The sequence below is a fragment of the Oncorhynchus keta genome, chromosome 10 (assembly GCF_023373465.1).
Source record: "Oncorhynchus keta strain PuntledgeMale-10-30-2019 chromosome 10, Oket_V2, whole genome shotgun sequence".
Lineage (NCBI taxonomy): Eukaryota > Metazoa > Chordata > Actinopteri > Salmoniformes > Salmonidae > Oncorhynchus > Oncorhynchus keta.
In genome coordinates, this window is record NC_068430.1 from 36,732,351 (window position 1) to 36,747,793 (window position 15,443).

Consider the following 15,443-nt stretch of genomic DNA (forward strand, 5'->3'; position numbering starts at 1 on the left):
ATTCCTTATACATGTAAAGTAATCAATAAGTTCTGGTATGGTTCTGGTATGGTAACATGAATAAGTATATTTCAAGCTAGAATCCAACAGTAGCCTAACATTGTACTTGTAGCCTACTTTGTAACATTGCTCAAATTATCCATCCCAAAAACATTATTTTCACAAAACTATCAATTTCAAATTATGTCTCATGTGCACCTGAACCCCCCAAAAAGGCATCTAAAAACAAATGACATGTCCACTTATTAAGCTCGTTGTTCATATTTTGTCCCTTTTTCATCCTTAGTTGTTCACTCAGACTCTGATTTAATGTCCATTTCCTCCTTTGTGTCACTCTGAAGCTGTGTGCTGGACCCTAGTTCTGTTCCTGGCTCAAAAAGGTTAAGGTTGGCCCTAATAGCCACCAATTTCTCCACTCTGTTGTTTGTTAAACTGTTGCCCACCTTTGTTTTGGTTTTCCTAAAGAATGCTCTGAGGCGCAAAGAAGCTGCTGATGTTGGTGGGATCTGAAGGATCACAGAGGCGATGGGTGACAGGGCCTCAGATGCACAGAGACCCTTCCACCAGGTGTAGGGAGAAATGTGCTGGCATGATTGCCATATCCCATCCCCATTCCAAAGGCCTTGCTTGGTAGAAAACTTTGCCAGACTTGCCAGAACTTTGCCCTCATCAAGATTGAGGTGGTGTGAGAGGGTAGAAATCACATAGTATGCGCTGTTGATCTGTTCTCCAGAAAGTATTTGTTTCCCAATATGCTTTGGATCCAGCATGTATGCTGCTGCGTGAATTGGCTTGATACAAAACTCTCCACACAGCTCCAGAAATCGAACAACTGCCGTCTCCTCTGTGTTGAGTAGCAAGGCTGAAGGGAGGGCTGTGCTGATTTTGTCTTTTAAATCAGCAAAAATCCTGAGAACATCTGACAAGACAGCATCCTCTCCTTCAATCTGATCAATGGCAAATGCGATCGGTGAGAGTAGCGTAAGATTGCGGACCACTCTCTCCCAAAACACATCATCAAGCAGTATTTTCCTGACGGAGATTTCAATTTCCACAGACTGTGATCTTGCCATTTCTTGCAGAGACTCCTTGTCTTTCAGAAGGCTGCTGTACATGGTGACAACCCCAGCCCATCTAATGTTGCAGGTCAGTTTCAGTGTGGTGTTATTTTTCTTTGTATTTTTATTGCTGTAGGTTGCTGACACTTCCTCTTTGCTCCTGACATCCTGTACAACTTGCTTGGCTGTCTTGTATAGTGTTTCCATTGTTTGCAAACTCATGATGTCCTTGATGAGTAGGTTAAGCCCATGAACCATGCACCCAATAGGTGTAATGTGAGGGTAGGCCTCCTCCACTTGTGCCCAGGCAGCCTTCATGTTTGCAGCACTATCAGTAACAACAGCAAACACCTTCTGTGGTCCAACGTCATTGATTACAGCCTTCAGCTCATCAGCAATGTGCGTGCTCGTGTGTGTGTTGTCCTTTTTGTCTGTCGTCTTGAAAACCAATGGTAGAGGAGTAGAGACTATGTAGTTTATGATGCCATCACCTTGTACATTTGACCACCCTTCGGAGACAACAGCAACACTGTCTGCCTTCTCTATTGTTTCCTTCACTTTTCCTTGCACTCTGTTGAACTCAGCTTCCAGTAAATTAGTAGACAGAGCATCTCTGTTCGGAGGAGAGTATCCAGGGCAAATAACATTGAAACATCTCTTCCAGTACACATTCTCACTGAGCATGAGGGGTGAGCCGGTGGCATATACAGCTCGAGCCAGGCACTCATCAGCATTCTTCTGGCTGTGGTCTTCCATTGTATGGCAGAACAATGGTTCTTGTGCGCTTTGATATAATGTTGCATTTTTGCATTTGGTTAAATGCACCTGCAACTTTGTGGCATTCTTTACATACTGCTTTGTACAGTAGTTGCACATGTACATAGTCTTCCCATCGTCATTAATGGCTGGGGTGAAATGCTTCCACACATCTGATACTAAACGTGGCATTCTTCCCCCTATAGAAATAAAGTGGGAATGTTTAAATTAGCCAACACATAACAGCATGAAACAACATAAAATGTTAAAGGCAGCCTACAGTATGCACTGGGAAATTAATAAAACAATAAGTTGGAAGTATGATTAGCCTATTGGGCTTGAAATGTTTTTATATACATATGTTTTAGCTTGTGTGGAAATAGACAAGTGTGGAGTTATTTAAATAACAAGATGATCAATCAAAACCATAATCAACTTACCTTACTCACTAGGGAGGATATCGTTAACAATGGTATCCTGTCCTGATGTAGCAAATATAATATATGTATTGCTGAAGTATAAAGAATGGCTCCTTTCAAAAAGAGTACCGTGTTTCTCCACATTAAAAATACAGAAGTGCTTCTAAAATTCCCAACATTACAAACAGTCCGTTGAAATTTTTCATGGAAATTTACCGGAAATGTACCTTTTTGCCACCAGCTGCTATACAAGCTAGTAGATACAGCTAAATAATGTTCGCTAAGCAACTTTATCCATGATAATATAATAATAACACGTCGACGAAAATACGTTTATATACTGACCTATTTGTATTAATCCACAACTAGTGATAAATCAGAAAGGAATATGAAACGCGGAACTTTTTATTTTCGTTGCTGTAACCCGGAAGTACTTCTGTTACCCACATGGGTTTCCGTTTGCAGTTGTTTGAGGAACCATGAGAGTGCAGTAAACAAGCCATGAACTGAGCTTTTAAACAGCAAAACACCGGTAGGTTTCACCAAACAACCATTTGATTAAAAGGAATGCTGATAGCTGTTTCCAGATGTTTTGACTCAAGTGTAGCTTCGGTCAATTAGCTGGCTAGCCATAATAGCAGATATATCTGACATGTGCTTGCTGAGAAAATATTTCAGTCAAGCCTACAGGAACCCCGTGGTGATTTGTACTATTTGTGTAAAATGGTGTTTCTATGTATCTTCTCCAGGTACATTCCTGCTTCGTGTAGTCACTGGGAACATCAAAGTGCATTATTTATCCAGTGATTGGCAGCTTACAGTACCATGTCTTCACAAGACAGTATTGAGGGGCAGCAGTGCCCCCTGGCGGTGCGTGTGGAGACAAGCAGCCAGTCTGCCAGTGATGGGGAGACAGACTGTGAGGTCATTACGGTCACCATTGGAGCAACAGTCCCCACAGGGTTTGAAAACACTGCTGCAGAGGAAGTCCAGGAGAAGATTGGGGCTGATGCAACAATAAGCAAGGACCGCGGTCGAATATACTTCCAAATAACCACAGATAAGCTCTCACAGGTAAGATGCCATTGGCTTTGCCGACAGGGTATGCCTGGTGTCAAAACAACAAAGTTATTTCTGAAGATTATGATTTATTTCACGTGATTAGTAAATACGTTTTAAGGTCAACCCTGTTACGTGAACTTAACTCCCGTTTTACTATGGTGAAACTTCCTTCTTTTTTTTAAAAGAAACATGCAGGTGAGCTGGTTCTGCTCTTTGGCCATTTTGTGGAGGAAAACTGAGTGGTTTGAGCATAACACGTCAACCCCGTTACCCATAGATAGATAGGCTAGAAATGTAAAAAATATATATATATAAAAAACATGAAGCTTGCCATTGAATTGCCCCTCCCTGTTGCACACAGCAAGCTTCCATTTCTCCTGTCACAAGGGGAGTTATGATCATTTCAATCCTGTTACATCAAATCTGTTTGATGTAAATGGCACTAATTGTAATTTTTCTTAATTTAACCTCTTGAGATGGGAAAACATGTTTTTTATAAAGTTGAACATGTGTACTTTATGACATAATGTTAAAATTAGTTGAAATAATTTGTTTTCTTTTACCAAATTACACTGCCTGAAAAGCACTCTTATCAGTGGAACGACCCAACCTACATTTCCTATTACTGTAACTGCAGAATTAGTCAATATCCTTTCATCTTGATTTACGAGTATTGCAAAACCACCATTTTTGGCTACTTTAATATGACTATTAAAATAGTGTTTTGAATATGATGACATACAGATGCCATTTAAGCCTAGTTTAAATGCTTGATAAAAAAGCCTATTCTTTGTGTGGGCATCAAATCAAACTTTGTTTTCCACATGCGCCAAATACAACAAGTGTAGACTTTACCGTGAAATGCTTACTTACAATCCCTTAACCAACAGTGCAGTTCAAGAAGAAAACATTTGCTGTAGTCCACGATCAGCTCCTTTGTCTTGCTCACATTGAGGGAGAGGTTGTTGTCCTGGCACCACACTGCCAGTTCTCTGACGTATTGTTGCCTATTCTTACCACCTGGGGAGCCCGTCAGGAAGTCCACAATCCAGTTGCAGAGGGAGGTGTTTAGTCCCAAAGTCCTTAGCTTAGTGATGAGCTTCGTGGGAACTATGGTGTTGAACGCTGAACTGTAGTTGATGAACAGCATTTTCACATAGGTGTTCATTTTGTCCATGTGAGAAAGAGCGGTGTGGAGTGCGATTGTGGATCTGTTGGGGCGGTATGCCAATTGGAGTGGGTCTAGGGTGTCCGGGAGGATGCTGTTGATGTGAGCCATGACCAGCCTTTCAAAGCACTTCATGGCTACCGACGTGAGTGCCACGGGGCGGTAATAATTTAGGCAGGTTACATTTGCTTCCTTGCGCACAGGGACTATGGTGGTCTGCTTGAAACATGTAGGTATTACAGACTCGGTCAGGGAGAGGTTGAAAATGTAATTGAAGACACTTGACAGTTGGTCCACGCATGCTTTGAGTACACGTCCTTGTAATTCGTCTGACTCAGTGGCTTTGGGAATGTTGACCTATTTAAATGTTTTGTTCACATCGGCTACTGAGAGCGTTAGCACACAGTCATCCAGAACAGCTGGTGCTCTCGTGCATGCTTCAGTGTTGCTTGCTTCGAAGCGAGCATAAAAGGCATTTAGCTCATCTGGAAGTCTCGTGTCAAACCCTGCCACATCCGACGAGCGTCAGAGCCGGTGTAGTAGGATTCAATCTTAATCCTGTATTGTCGCTTTGCTTGCTTGATGGTTCGTCTGAGGGCATAGCAGGATTTCTTATAAGCATCTGGATTAGTCTCCCGCTCCTTGAAAGCGGCAGCTCTAGCCTTTAGCTCGATGCGGATGTTGCCTGTAATCCATGGTTTCTGGTTGGGATATGTACGTACAGTCACTGTGGGGATGACGTCATCGATGCACTTATTGATGAAGACGATGACTGATTTTTTTAATTTTTTAATTTTACCTTTATTTAACCAGGAAAGTCAGTTTAAGAACATATTCTTATTTTCAATAATGGCCTGGGAACAGTGGGTTAACTGCCTGTTCAGGGGCAGAACGACAGATTTGTACCTTGTCAGCTCGGGGGTTTGAACTCGCAACCTTCCGGTTACTAGTCCAAAGCTCTAACCACTAGGCTACGCTGCCGCCCCATGTGGTGTATTTATGTGGTGTATTTAAAATGTGGTGTATTTAAAAAAATATGTATTATTTAACAAGGCCAGTCAGATAAGAACAAATTCTTATTTACAATGACGGCCTAGGAACAGTGGGTTAACTGCCTTGTTCAGGGGCAGAACAACATATTATTATTCCACGATGCCATTGGATGAATCCCGGAACATAGTCCAGTCTGTGCTAGCTAAACAGTCCTGTAGTGTAGCATCCGCATCATCTGACCACTTCCGTATTGAGTGAGTCACTGGTATTTCCTGCTTAAGTCTTTGCTTGTAAGCAGGAATCAGGAGGATAGAATTGTGGTCAGATTTAAAAAATACAATGCATCAAACTTTTGATTACTTTTGTACACATTCATAATGTTTTGTTCACCTGGCTGTTACAGTACCATTGAGTAAATTCAAAATATAACCTAGCTTTTTTACCTGTGCCTCCTCTTTCTAGGTCCATAATCTGAGGTCTGTGGACAACCTGTTTGTTGTGGTTGAAGAGTATGACAACTATCAGTTTAAAGACTCAAAGGTATGTCTCTTTTCATTACAGCACAGCCAACCTGAATTCATACAGCCCCTACACATTCACTTCAATTATAACATTCATGTTGGTAATAAAAGTCCCCTACACTTTATACCATGCTTTTTCCCTGTTAGGGTATTTGATAGAAACACTACCAATTCTGTCCAACAGGAGGAGACATTGGAGGACTTGCAGAAGCTGGCCTCCAAGCTGCCATGGACCAACGCACTAAAGGTCTGGAAACTGAACACTTCTCTGAAGAAGAAGAGGGGACCTCATAGACGACCCCAAGGTCCTAAGGGGAAGGGACGGAGAGGCCGAAATTTCAGAGATAGAGGCAAAGCCAACAAAGACTATGTGGAGACGGACACCATGGAGACGGTCACCGCAGAGATAGAGAAGCTGCAGCTGGAGCCTCAGGCACCTACTACAGGCCAAGGGGGCGGGTCACCTGACCTGGAGAACAGCCCCCTGGGTGAGCAGCAGGAGGTGGAGGGACAGGAGCCCGGACCAAAGGCCCTGAAGTTTCGTGTGACGTGCAGCCGAGCAGGAGACAAGCACAGCTTTTCCTCCAACGAGGCCGCCAGGGACTTTGGTGGTGCCGTGCAAGACTTCTTCCAGTGGAAAGCAGACATGACCAAGTTTGATATTGAGGTAAAAATAACATAACATTGCATCCTGTTCCAACGGGACTGGCACCCACTGAATTCCTCTGCCCTAGCCAGGCTTGTCAAGATAAGCCTGCGAGAGACAACTTAATTGATTACATTACCAAAAAAAACAAACAGGTTAGGAATAACAGTTCTGAGAGTAAATATTTGACCTTAAAATAAATAGGTGGGGTCACATAATGTGAAATGAAAGTGTGTTTTCATTATGATTTCACTGTGTGTTTGTGTGTGTTGGCAGGTCCTTCTGAACATACATAACGTTGAGGTGGTGATTGGCATTGCCCTGACAGAGGAGAGTCTCCACAGAAGAAACATCACCCACTTTGGACCCACCACGCTGCGCTCCACCCTGTGCTATGGCATGCTCAGGTCTCCTACTCTCCCTCCATTCACACTCAGTACAGTCAAGCTAAACGGAAAGATCTCTGCACCTCATGCCTGCACTTTGATAATACATGGGTGAAATACGGATTGTGATAAAATAACCCCGTTCTGTGATTTCTTGATGCAACCTATTTTGATATACACAACACATACAGCAATTGTAGTGCTTCGTTAAAGTATGTTGCCTCTAATTGATTCAAATTTGTGAAAATCAAATGACAACTGTGATACTTCTCTTTCATTGGACAGACTCTCTAAGCCTCAGGCATCTGATGTTATACTTGATCCCATGTGTGGAACTGGAGCAATACCTTTAGAGGTAAGAATGAGAATCACAATACTGTTATTAAAAAGAGAAAATATGACTACGGTAACTGACTTTGCCTTCCATTAAGTAGTAATCCGATAGTATAGCCTACTAAGTAATTGATTGTCTCGATCAGGGAGCCATTGAATGGCAGCAGGCATTCTACCTGGCCGGAGACAACAATGACATGGCAGTGAGCCGCACAGTCAACAACATCTGTCACATCCAGAAGAAGAGACTAGACAAGAGCAGGTGAGACACAACCAATCAAACCATACACAAGTTACTTCATGTGAATTAGTCACCCCTCAAAGTCAGACTTTGAAGAAGAAATGCAAGACAAAGTGATGAGACCCATTTGATCGTTAGTTATGTTAACTCCATTTACTCCCCAACCCTGCAGTACGCCAGGGTTGCCCATAGACACAGTGCAGTGGGACCTGTGCCATCTACCCATGAGAACCAACTCAGTGGACATCATCATCACTGACATGCCCTTTGGGAAGAGGTAGGAACCACAGAACTATTTAAATTAGGACCTACACTCAACATTGACTAAACCTCCTAGATATTGCTCATTTCTGCATGGAATGTATTGGTATTGTTTCCGTGGCTGAGGTGTACATTGTGTGGTTTTGTTATAGAATGGGCTCCAGGAAGAAGAATTGGGACCTGTACCCACCCTGTCTGAGAGAGATGGCCCGGGTGTCCAGACCAGGCTCAGGGAAGGCCGTCATCCTGACCCAGGATAAGAAATGCTTTCAAAAGGTAATGTACCACACATACATTAAGACTGTGTAATCTGTGGTAGATGGAGTGTCCTAACCTGTCTGTACCAGAAGGCTCGGTCATCAATGGGAAATTCCAGGATAACCAGAGAATGAGTAGTTGAGGAGGTTGTGGTGTCTTATTAAATTTGTCCACACCAATATCTGTGTGAACAAACAAACATCTGTTGTTAGTGTTGTTAGTGTATGGTATGGACTGAGTCTACTCTGTTTCCATCGATAAAAGACAGTACTGTGCAGCCGTCTTCATCGACCTGGCCAAGGCTTTCGACTCTTGTCAATCACATATTCTTATCGGCAGACTCAGCAGCCTTGGTTTCTCTAATGACTGTCTTGCCTGGTTCACCAACTACTTCTCTGATAGAGTTCAGGGTGTCAAATCGGAGGGCCTGTTGTTCGGACCTCTGGCAGTCTCTATGGGTGTGTTCGAAGGGTTCAATTCTCTGGCCGACTCTTCTCTATATATCAATGATGTTGCTCTTGCTGCTGGTGATTCTCTGATCCACCTCTACGCAAATGACACTATTCTGTATACATCTGGCCCTTCTTTGGACACGGTGTTAATAAACCTCCAAACGAGCTTCAATGCCCTACAACACTCCTTCTGTGGCCTCCAACTACTCTTAAATGCTAGTAAAACGAAATGAATGCTCTTCAACCGATCACTGCCCGCCCGACTAGCCTCACAACTATGGACGGTTCTGACTTAGAATATGTTGACAACTATAAATAACTAGGTGACTGGCTAGACTGCAAACTCTCCTTCCAGACTCATATTAAGCATCTCCAATCCAAAATTAAATCTAGAATTGGCTTCCTATTTCGCAACAAAGCCGCCTCCACTCATGCTGCCAAACATACCCTCATAAAACTGACTATCCTGCCGATCCTCGACTTCGGCGATGTCATTTACAAATAGCCTCCAACACTCTACTCAATAAATTGGATGCAGTCTATCACGGTGCCATCTGTTTTGTCACAAGTCCCATATACTACCCACCACTCTGACCCGTATGCTCCCATTGGCTGGTCCTTGCTACATATTCGTTGCCAAACCCACTGGCTCCAGGTCATCTATAAGTCTTTGTTAGGTAAAGCTCCGCTTTCTCAGCTCACTGGTCATGAAAACAACACCCACCGTAGCACGCGTTCCAGCAGGTATATTTCCCCTGGTCATCCCCAAAGCCAACATCTCATTTGGCCACCTTTCCTTCCAGTTTTCTGCTGCCAATGACTGGAATGAAGTGAAAAATCACTGAAGTTGGAGACTTATATCTCCCTCACTAACTTTTTAAGCATCAGCTGTCAGAGCAGCTTACCGATCGCTGCAGCTGTACACAGCCCATCTGTAAATATCCCATCCAACTACCTACCTCATCCCAATATTTGTTTTTGTTTTTCTGCTCTTTGCACACCAGTATTTATACTTGCACATCCTCATCTGCACATATCACTCCAGTGTCAATTGCTAAATTGTAATTACTTCGCCACTATGGCCTATTTATTGCCTTACCTCCTTACTTCATTTGCACACGCTGTATACAGATTGTTCTATTGTGTTATTGACTATACGTTTGTTTATCCCATGTGTAACTGTTGTTGTTTTTTGTCGCACTGCTTTGCTTTATTTTTTTATTTGTACCTTTATTTAACCAGGCAAGTCAGTTAAGAACATATTCTTATTTTCAATGACTGCCTGGGAACAGTAGGTTAACTGCCTGTTCAGGGGCAGAACGACAGATTTGTACCTTGTCAGCTCGGGGGTTTGAACTCTCAACCTTCCAGTTACTAGTCCAAAGCTCTAACCACTAGGCTACCCTGGCCAGGTCGCAGTTGTAAATAAGAACTTGTTCTCAACTGGCCTACCTGGTTAAATAAAGGTGAAATAAATCAAAATAAATAGGTGGTCCCTTGGCCAGATGGTGTTTATTCAAGCAATACTGTGGTGTGTCAACTTTAATGACTTTGTGCCGTGAGTGTCTTGTGACGGTGCATCTGTCTCCCTCAGGCCATATCAAGGATGGGAGGACTCTGGCGGAAGCACCACACTGTCTGGGTCAACGTAGGGGGCCTACACGCAGGGGTGTTCCTCCTCAAGCGCACAGCAGGGATCTTTGGCCAAACCCCAGAAGATGTCAGGGAACCCCTAGAAGAGCAACCAGGGAAGGAAAAAACAGCAGAGGAAAGGGAAAATGAGGTTAAGTGACCGAGTTAAGCCCCACCTATACAGAATATACTTTAGAAATGGCATAGAAATGACCTTTTGCCATTATTTATTTGATTAATCTATTTTATTTGTTGAAGGTCCAAAAGTAAGTGTCTCAAAGGGAAACCTTTCCTAAGTTTTACTGTGTTATAGACAGACAAGGTTTTGGTGAAGTGAAAAAAAGTTTACTGCCTACTTACTACAACCAGTTTAATTTTCATGTTAAACCCAAGCTTTATAAAAAGTTGTCTTGCTACACCTGAGTGCCAGTTATATTGAATGTAAGTCATTAATCATCCGTTGTTCTTTTAGCTACTGTAGGTAAGCAAGACTATTGATTTATATGCCTATTGTGTTGTTGAGGGAATCAGTTCAAATGACCACACCTCTCCACTCCATTGATGACTTGTTGGCAGGTTCTGTAACATGAGACTTTATGGTAAATAAAACTTGTTTCCAAACATGCGTTAAAGGGTGACCACTTCCTAATTTGGCCTCGTTTTATATTTGTTTTATTAAGAAATGTTAATTGCCATGACTGAAATCAAATGTCAGTTGTTTTCAGGTTGTGGTTTGCAAGTGGGAAGAGTTAGCCCAAAGAGATTCTTCAAGAATCAATGTGGACATTTATTTAATTCAGAAGTACTCTTAAAATGGATGAAGCTACTGCAGATTGCCCCTTTAATGTTGATGTAATGGACTTTTTTCATGACACAAGTCTGCACACACTCATGCATCACCCAGCCTCATAAACAATGACAACAGTGTCTCAGTGGTGGGTACTCTTTCCTTACATCAGAGGGGTTAGTCAGCCAATATGCCTAATATTCTGAAATAACTTTAGATTTGTTTTGAAAGATAAGCTTGAAATTGGTATGGTCTAATTGACACAACACACAACTTTAGCTTTCTTGTTGAATCAGGAAATCAACAGTTATTTCTGGTTTATTGAAGTTAGCTGGCTAACTTATTGATCCTGCTTTGTATAGTCATGGCCAAAAGTTTTGAGAATGACACAAATATTAATTTTCAGTCTGCTGCCTCAGTTTGTATGATGGCAATTTGCATATACTCCAGCATGTTATGAATAGTGATCCGATGAATTAAAGTCCCTCTTTGCCATGCAAATAAACTGAATCATAAAAAAAAACATTTTCACTGCATTTCAGCCCTGCCACAAAAAGACCAGCTGACATTATGTCAGTGATTCTCTCGTTAACACAGGTGTGAGTATTGACGAGGACAAGGCTGGAGATCACTCTGTCATGTTGATTGAGTTTGAATAACAGACTGGAAGCTTCAAAAGGAGGGTGGTGCTTGGAATCATTGTTTTCCACTGTCAATCATAAGATTGCACCTAAATCAACCCTTTATCAGATCATCAAGGAGAGCGGTTCGATTGTTGTGAAGAAGGCTTCAGGGCGCCCAAGAAAGTCCAGCAAGCGCCAGGACCGTCTCCTAAAGTTGATTCAGCTGAGGAATGGCAGCAGGCAGGTGTGAGTGCATCTGCACGCACAGTGAGGCGAAGACTTTTGGAGATGGCCTGGTGTCAAGAAGGGCAGCAAAGAAGGGGTAAAGTAAAGTCATTTTCTAGGATAAATCCCCCCTGTTTGGGGCATCAGGAAAAAAGCTTGTCCAGAGAAGACATGGTGAGCACTACCATCAGTCCTGTGTCATGCCAACAGTAAAGCATCCTGAGACCATTCATGTGTGGGGTTGCTTCTCAGCCAAGGGAGTGGGCTCACTCACGAGTTTGCCTAAGAACACAGCCGTGAATAAAGAATGGTACCAACACATCCTCCAAGAGCAACTTCTCCCAAACATGCAGGAACAGTTTGGTGGCGAACAATGCCTTTTCCAGCATGATGGAGCACCTTGCCATAAGGCAAAAATGATAACTAAGTGGCTCGGGGAACAAAACATGGATCTTTTGGGTCCATGGCCAGAAAACTCACCAGACCTTAATCCCATTGAGAACTTGTGGTCAATCCTCAAGAGGTAGGTGGACAAACAAAAACCCACAAATTCTGACAAACCATGCATTGATTATGCAAGAATGGGCTGCCATCAGTCAGGATGTGGCCCAGAAGTTAATTGACAGCAAGCCAGGGCGGATTGCAGAGGTCTTGAAAAAGAAGGGTCAACACTGCAAATATTGACTCTTTGCATCAACTTCATGTAATTGTCAATAAAAGCCTTTGACACTTGTGAAATGCTTGTAATTATACTTCAGTATTCCATAGTAACATCTGACAAAAATATCTTGACACTGAAGCAGCAAACTTTGTGAAAATTAATATTTGTGTCATTCTCAAAACTTTTGGCCATGACTGTAGTATACCCCTCTGGTATGTAATATATAAATAATATAATAATATATGCCATTTAGCAGACGCTTTTATCCAAAGCGACTTACAGTCATGTGTGCATACATTCTACGTATGGGTGGTCCCGGGAATCGAACCCACTACCCTGGCGTTACAAGCGCCATGCTCTACCAACTGAGCTACAGAAGGACCACGATGTCTGCTGCCATTTCAAAACACATGCAACATTGATAGTGTGACATCAACCTCATTTTAAGTTTAGGTTTCACCATGATCAAATAACATCATGAACTGAAATAAAAGTGACTGTTCTCTGGCAAGTTTGTATAAATATGACAGACTAGGAACATTTCATCCTTTTTAAAATGTTATTTCGCCAATTAGCTTGTGCCGGCTGGTGTGAGACCATGGCAAAGTTGATTTGACTTTGGATAGCCTATCTCTGAGAATAGTTAGGGACTGTCAATAAATTGCACAATGTAAATTGGAGAAAATATTAATATCTCATTCAACGCTTTCAATAATTGTATATACATTTCTAAAATGTATAGTTGGATGTTTATAAGTCATTGAAATCTGGAACTATTGACCTTTTAACCTCTAGGGTCCCACCTGGCCAACATCCAGTGAGATTGCAGAGCGCCAAATTCAAATACAGAAATACTGTAATGATTTAAGTGACCATTGTGCTGTTGTTGCTGTTAGAATTACTAAGGTTCCAAAGACAAACCCACGTTTTATTCGTAAGAGAAACTTGAAGTGTTTTAATGAGCAGGCTTTCTTTCATGATTTGTTTTATTTTGACTGAAGCAAGATTGAGCTTATCCCTGATGTGGAAACTGCCTGGAAATTCTTTCATGATGGTTTTTCCCTAGTAGTAAACAAACATGCCCCATTCCGCAGGTTCAGGGTTAAAGGGCAGGATAATCCATGGTTTTCTTCTGAGCTGTCTTGTATTATTCACGACCGTAATCTAGCCTGGGCTAAAGCAAGGAAATCATGTTCTGATGCTGATTGGCTTATTTTTAAGCAGTTACGAAACAAGTGTTCTTTTCTTCTCAGGAAGGCCAAGTCTGAATATATTATGTCTGTTACCACTGATAACCTGAATGACCCTAGAAGGTTTTGGAAGGCTATTAAGGCTATGTCTGGTAACAGTAATGTTAATGAATTACCGCCATGTGTTTTGAAGGACTCGGGCTTCAGGAAAAAGCATAGCACAATTACAGCAGCCATGAAGGTTTTAAATGATATCACTGAAGCCATTGACAAAAAACAGCACTGTGTCTCACTTTTTATTGATCTCTCTAAGGTTTTGATACAGTTGATCATGCTATACTAAGGCAGAGATTGTCGAGTGTACGTCTTTCGGAGCATGCAGTTGCATAGTTTGCTAACTATCTGTCTGATAGAACTCAGTGCACTCAATTTGATGGGCTTATGTCTGTTAAATTGTCTGTCTTGAATGGCGTGCCCCAAGGCTCTGTACTTGGTCCTCTCTTATTCACTATTTATATAAATGATTTAGACCAAAATTTCCAAAATGCACAACTTCATTTTTATGCTGATGATACTGTTATGTACTGTTGTGCCTCGTCTCTTACAAAAGCTTTCCAGAACATGCAAACTGCTTTTTATACTGTTCAACATACCTTGTGTCAATTGGAGCTTATCCTCAATACTGACAAAACTAAACTAATGGTGTTTTCTATTGCAAGAAATAGACCTCTGAACCTTTCACCTATTACTACCTGGGCAAGGAGATTGAGGTTGTAACCTCATATAAATATCTTGGAATTTTAATTGATGACGGTCTCCCTTTTAAATTGCATATTCAAAAAAATTGAAGCTGAAATTGGGATTTTATTTTAGGAATTAGGCTTTAATAAGGTTTTTCTTTTGAAGCCAGACGGAGGCTAGTATCAGCTACATTTATGCCTTTACTAGACTATGGGGATATTTTATATATGAATGCTTCCCCTCACTGTTTGAGATCAATTGACACTCTTTACCATGGCACTTTGAGTTTTATTTTAAACTGCAAAACCCTTACACACCACTGCACTTTGTATACCAGGGTTGGCTGGCCTTCTCTAATCACAGTCACTGGTATACTTTTATTTACAAAGCCATTTTGGGTTTACTACCTTTTTATTTGTGCATTTTTATTGTTCAGAAATGTGGTGGGTACTCTCTTCGTTCGCTGGACTTTATCCTGCTAACTGTTCCAAATGTCCGAACTGAATTTGGTAAAAGGGATTTCATGTACTCTGCGCCATCATCTTGGAACACCTTACAAAATACTTTTAAACTGGAAGAACTTGTCCCGATTGGTGTTTTTAAATCACTGATGAAGGATTTTGAGGCTGATTCCCTAACCTGTCAATGTTTTTAATTTGCTGTTTTATACTCTTGTGAATTCTATGGTTTTTACTAGATTACTTGTAGTTTTTCATGGTGTCTTTCTGTATTTTATTTGTAATGACTTGGTGCTGCCTATCTTGGCCAGGGCGCTCTTGAAAAAGAGATTTTAATGTCAATGAGCCCTTCCTGGTTAAATAAAGGTAAACATTTTTTTTTTAATCCTATCTTCTGGGCCTGAGTAGAAGGCAGTTTAATTTGGGCATGCTTGTCATCCAAAATTCCAGATGCTGCCCCCTACCCTAGAGAAGTTAAAATATTGTCCCATGTACATTGTGTAATTGCTGCCAATGACTGGAACGAATTGTAAAAATTGATGAAGTTGGCGACCTATATCTCCCTCACTAAC

The 15,443-nt window shown here is 41.6% G+C and overlaps 2 protein-coding genes across 3 annotated transcripts; one reads left to right on the plus strand and one right to left on the minus strand.

Annotated features, from left to right (window-relative positions):
* Positions 1–209: 209 nt before the first annotated feature.
* LOC118388622 (uncharacterized) lies at positions 210–2,649 on the minus strand. 2 transcript variants are annotated; one of them, XM_035777866.2, is made up of 2 exons: positions 2,579–2,649; positions 210–2,014 (listed from the first exon to the last, which is right to left on the minus strand). In XM_035777866.2, exon 2 carries the CDS (start codon positions 2,004–2,006, stop codon positions 291–293), a length of 1,716 nt encoding a protein of 571 aa, XP_035633759.1. In that variant the 5' UTR covers positions 2,007–2,014; positions 2,579–2,649; the 3' UTR covers positions 210–290. The 2 variants fall into 2 exon arrangements, with proteins under 2 accessions (XP_035633759.1, XP_035633758.1); XM_035777865.2 differs by lacking the exon at positions 2,579–2,649 and adding an exon at positions 2,255–2,476.
* On the plus strand, positions 2,617–10,811 carry thumpd3 (THUMP domain containing 3). Its single transcript, XM_035777867.2, has 10 exons — positions 2,617–2,765; positions 2,983–3,307; positions 5,919–5,996; positions 6,162–6,644; positions 6,900–7,030; positions 7,295–7,364; positions 7,489–7,604; positions 7,756–7,860; positions 7,997–8,120; positions 10,149–10,811. The coding sequence occupies exons 2-10, from the start codon at positions 3,059–3,061 to the stop codon at positions 10,344–10,346; spliced, it is 1,554 nt and encodes a 517-aa protein (XP_035633760.1). The 5' UTR covers positions 2,617–2,765; positions 2,983–3,058; the 3' UTR covers positions 10,347–10,811.
* The last annotated feature ends 4,632 nt before the right edge of the window (positions 10,812–15,443 follow it).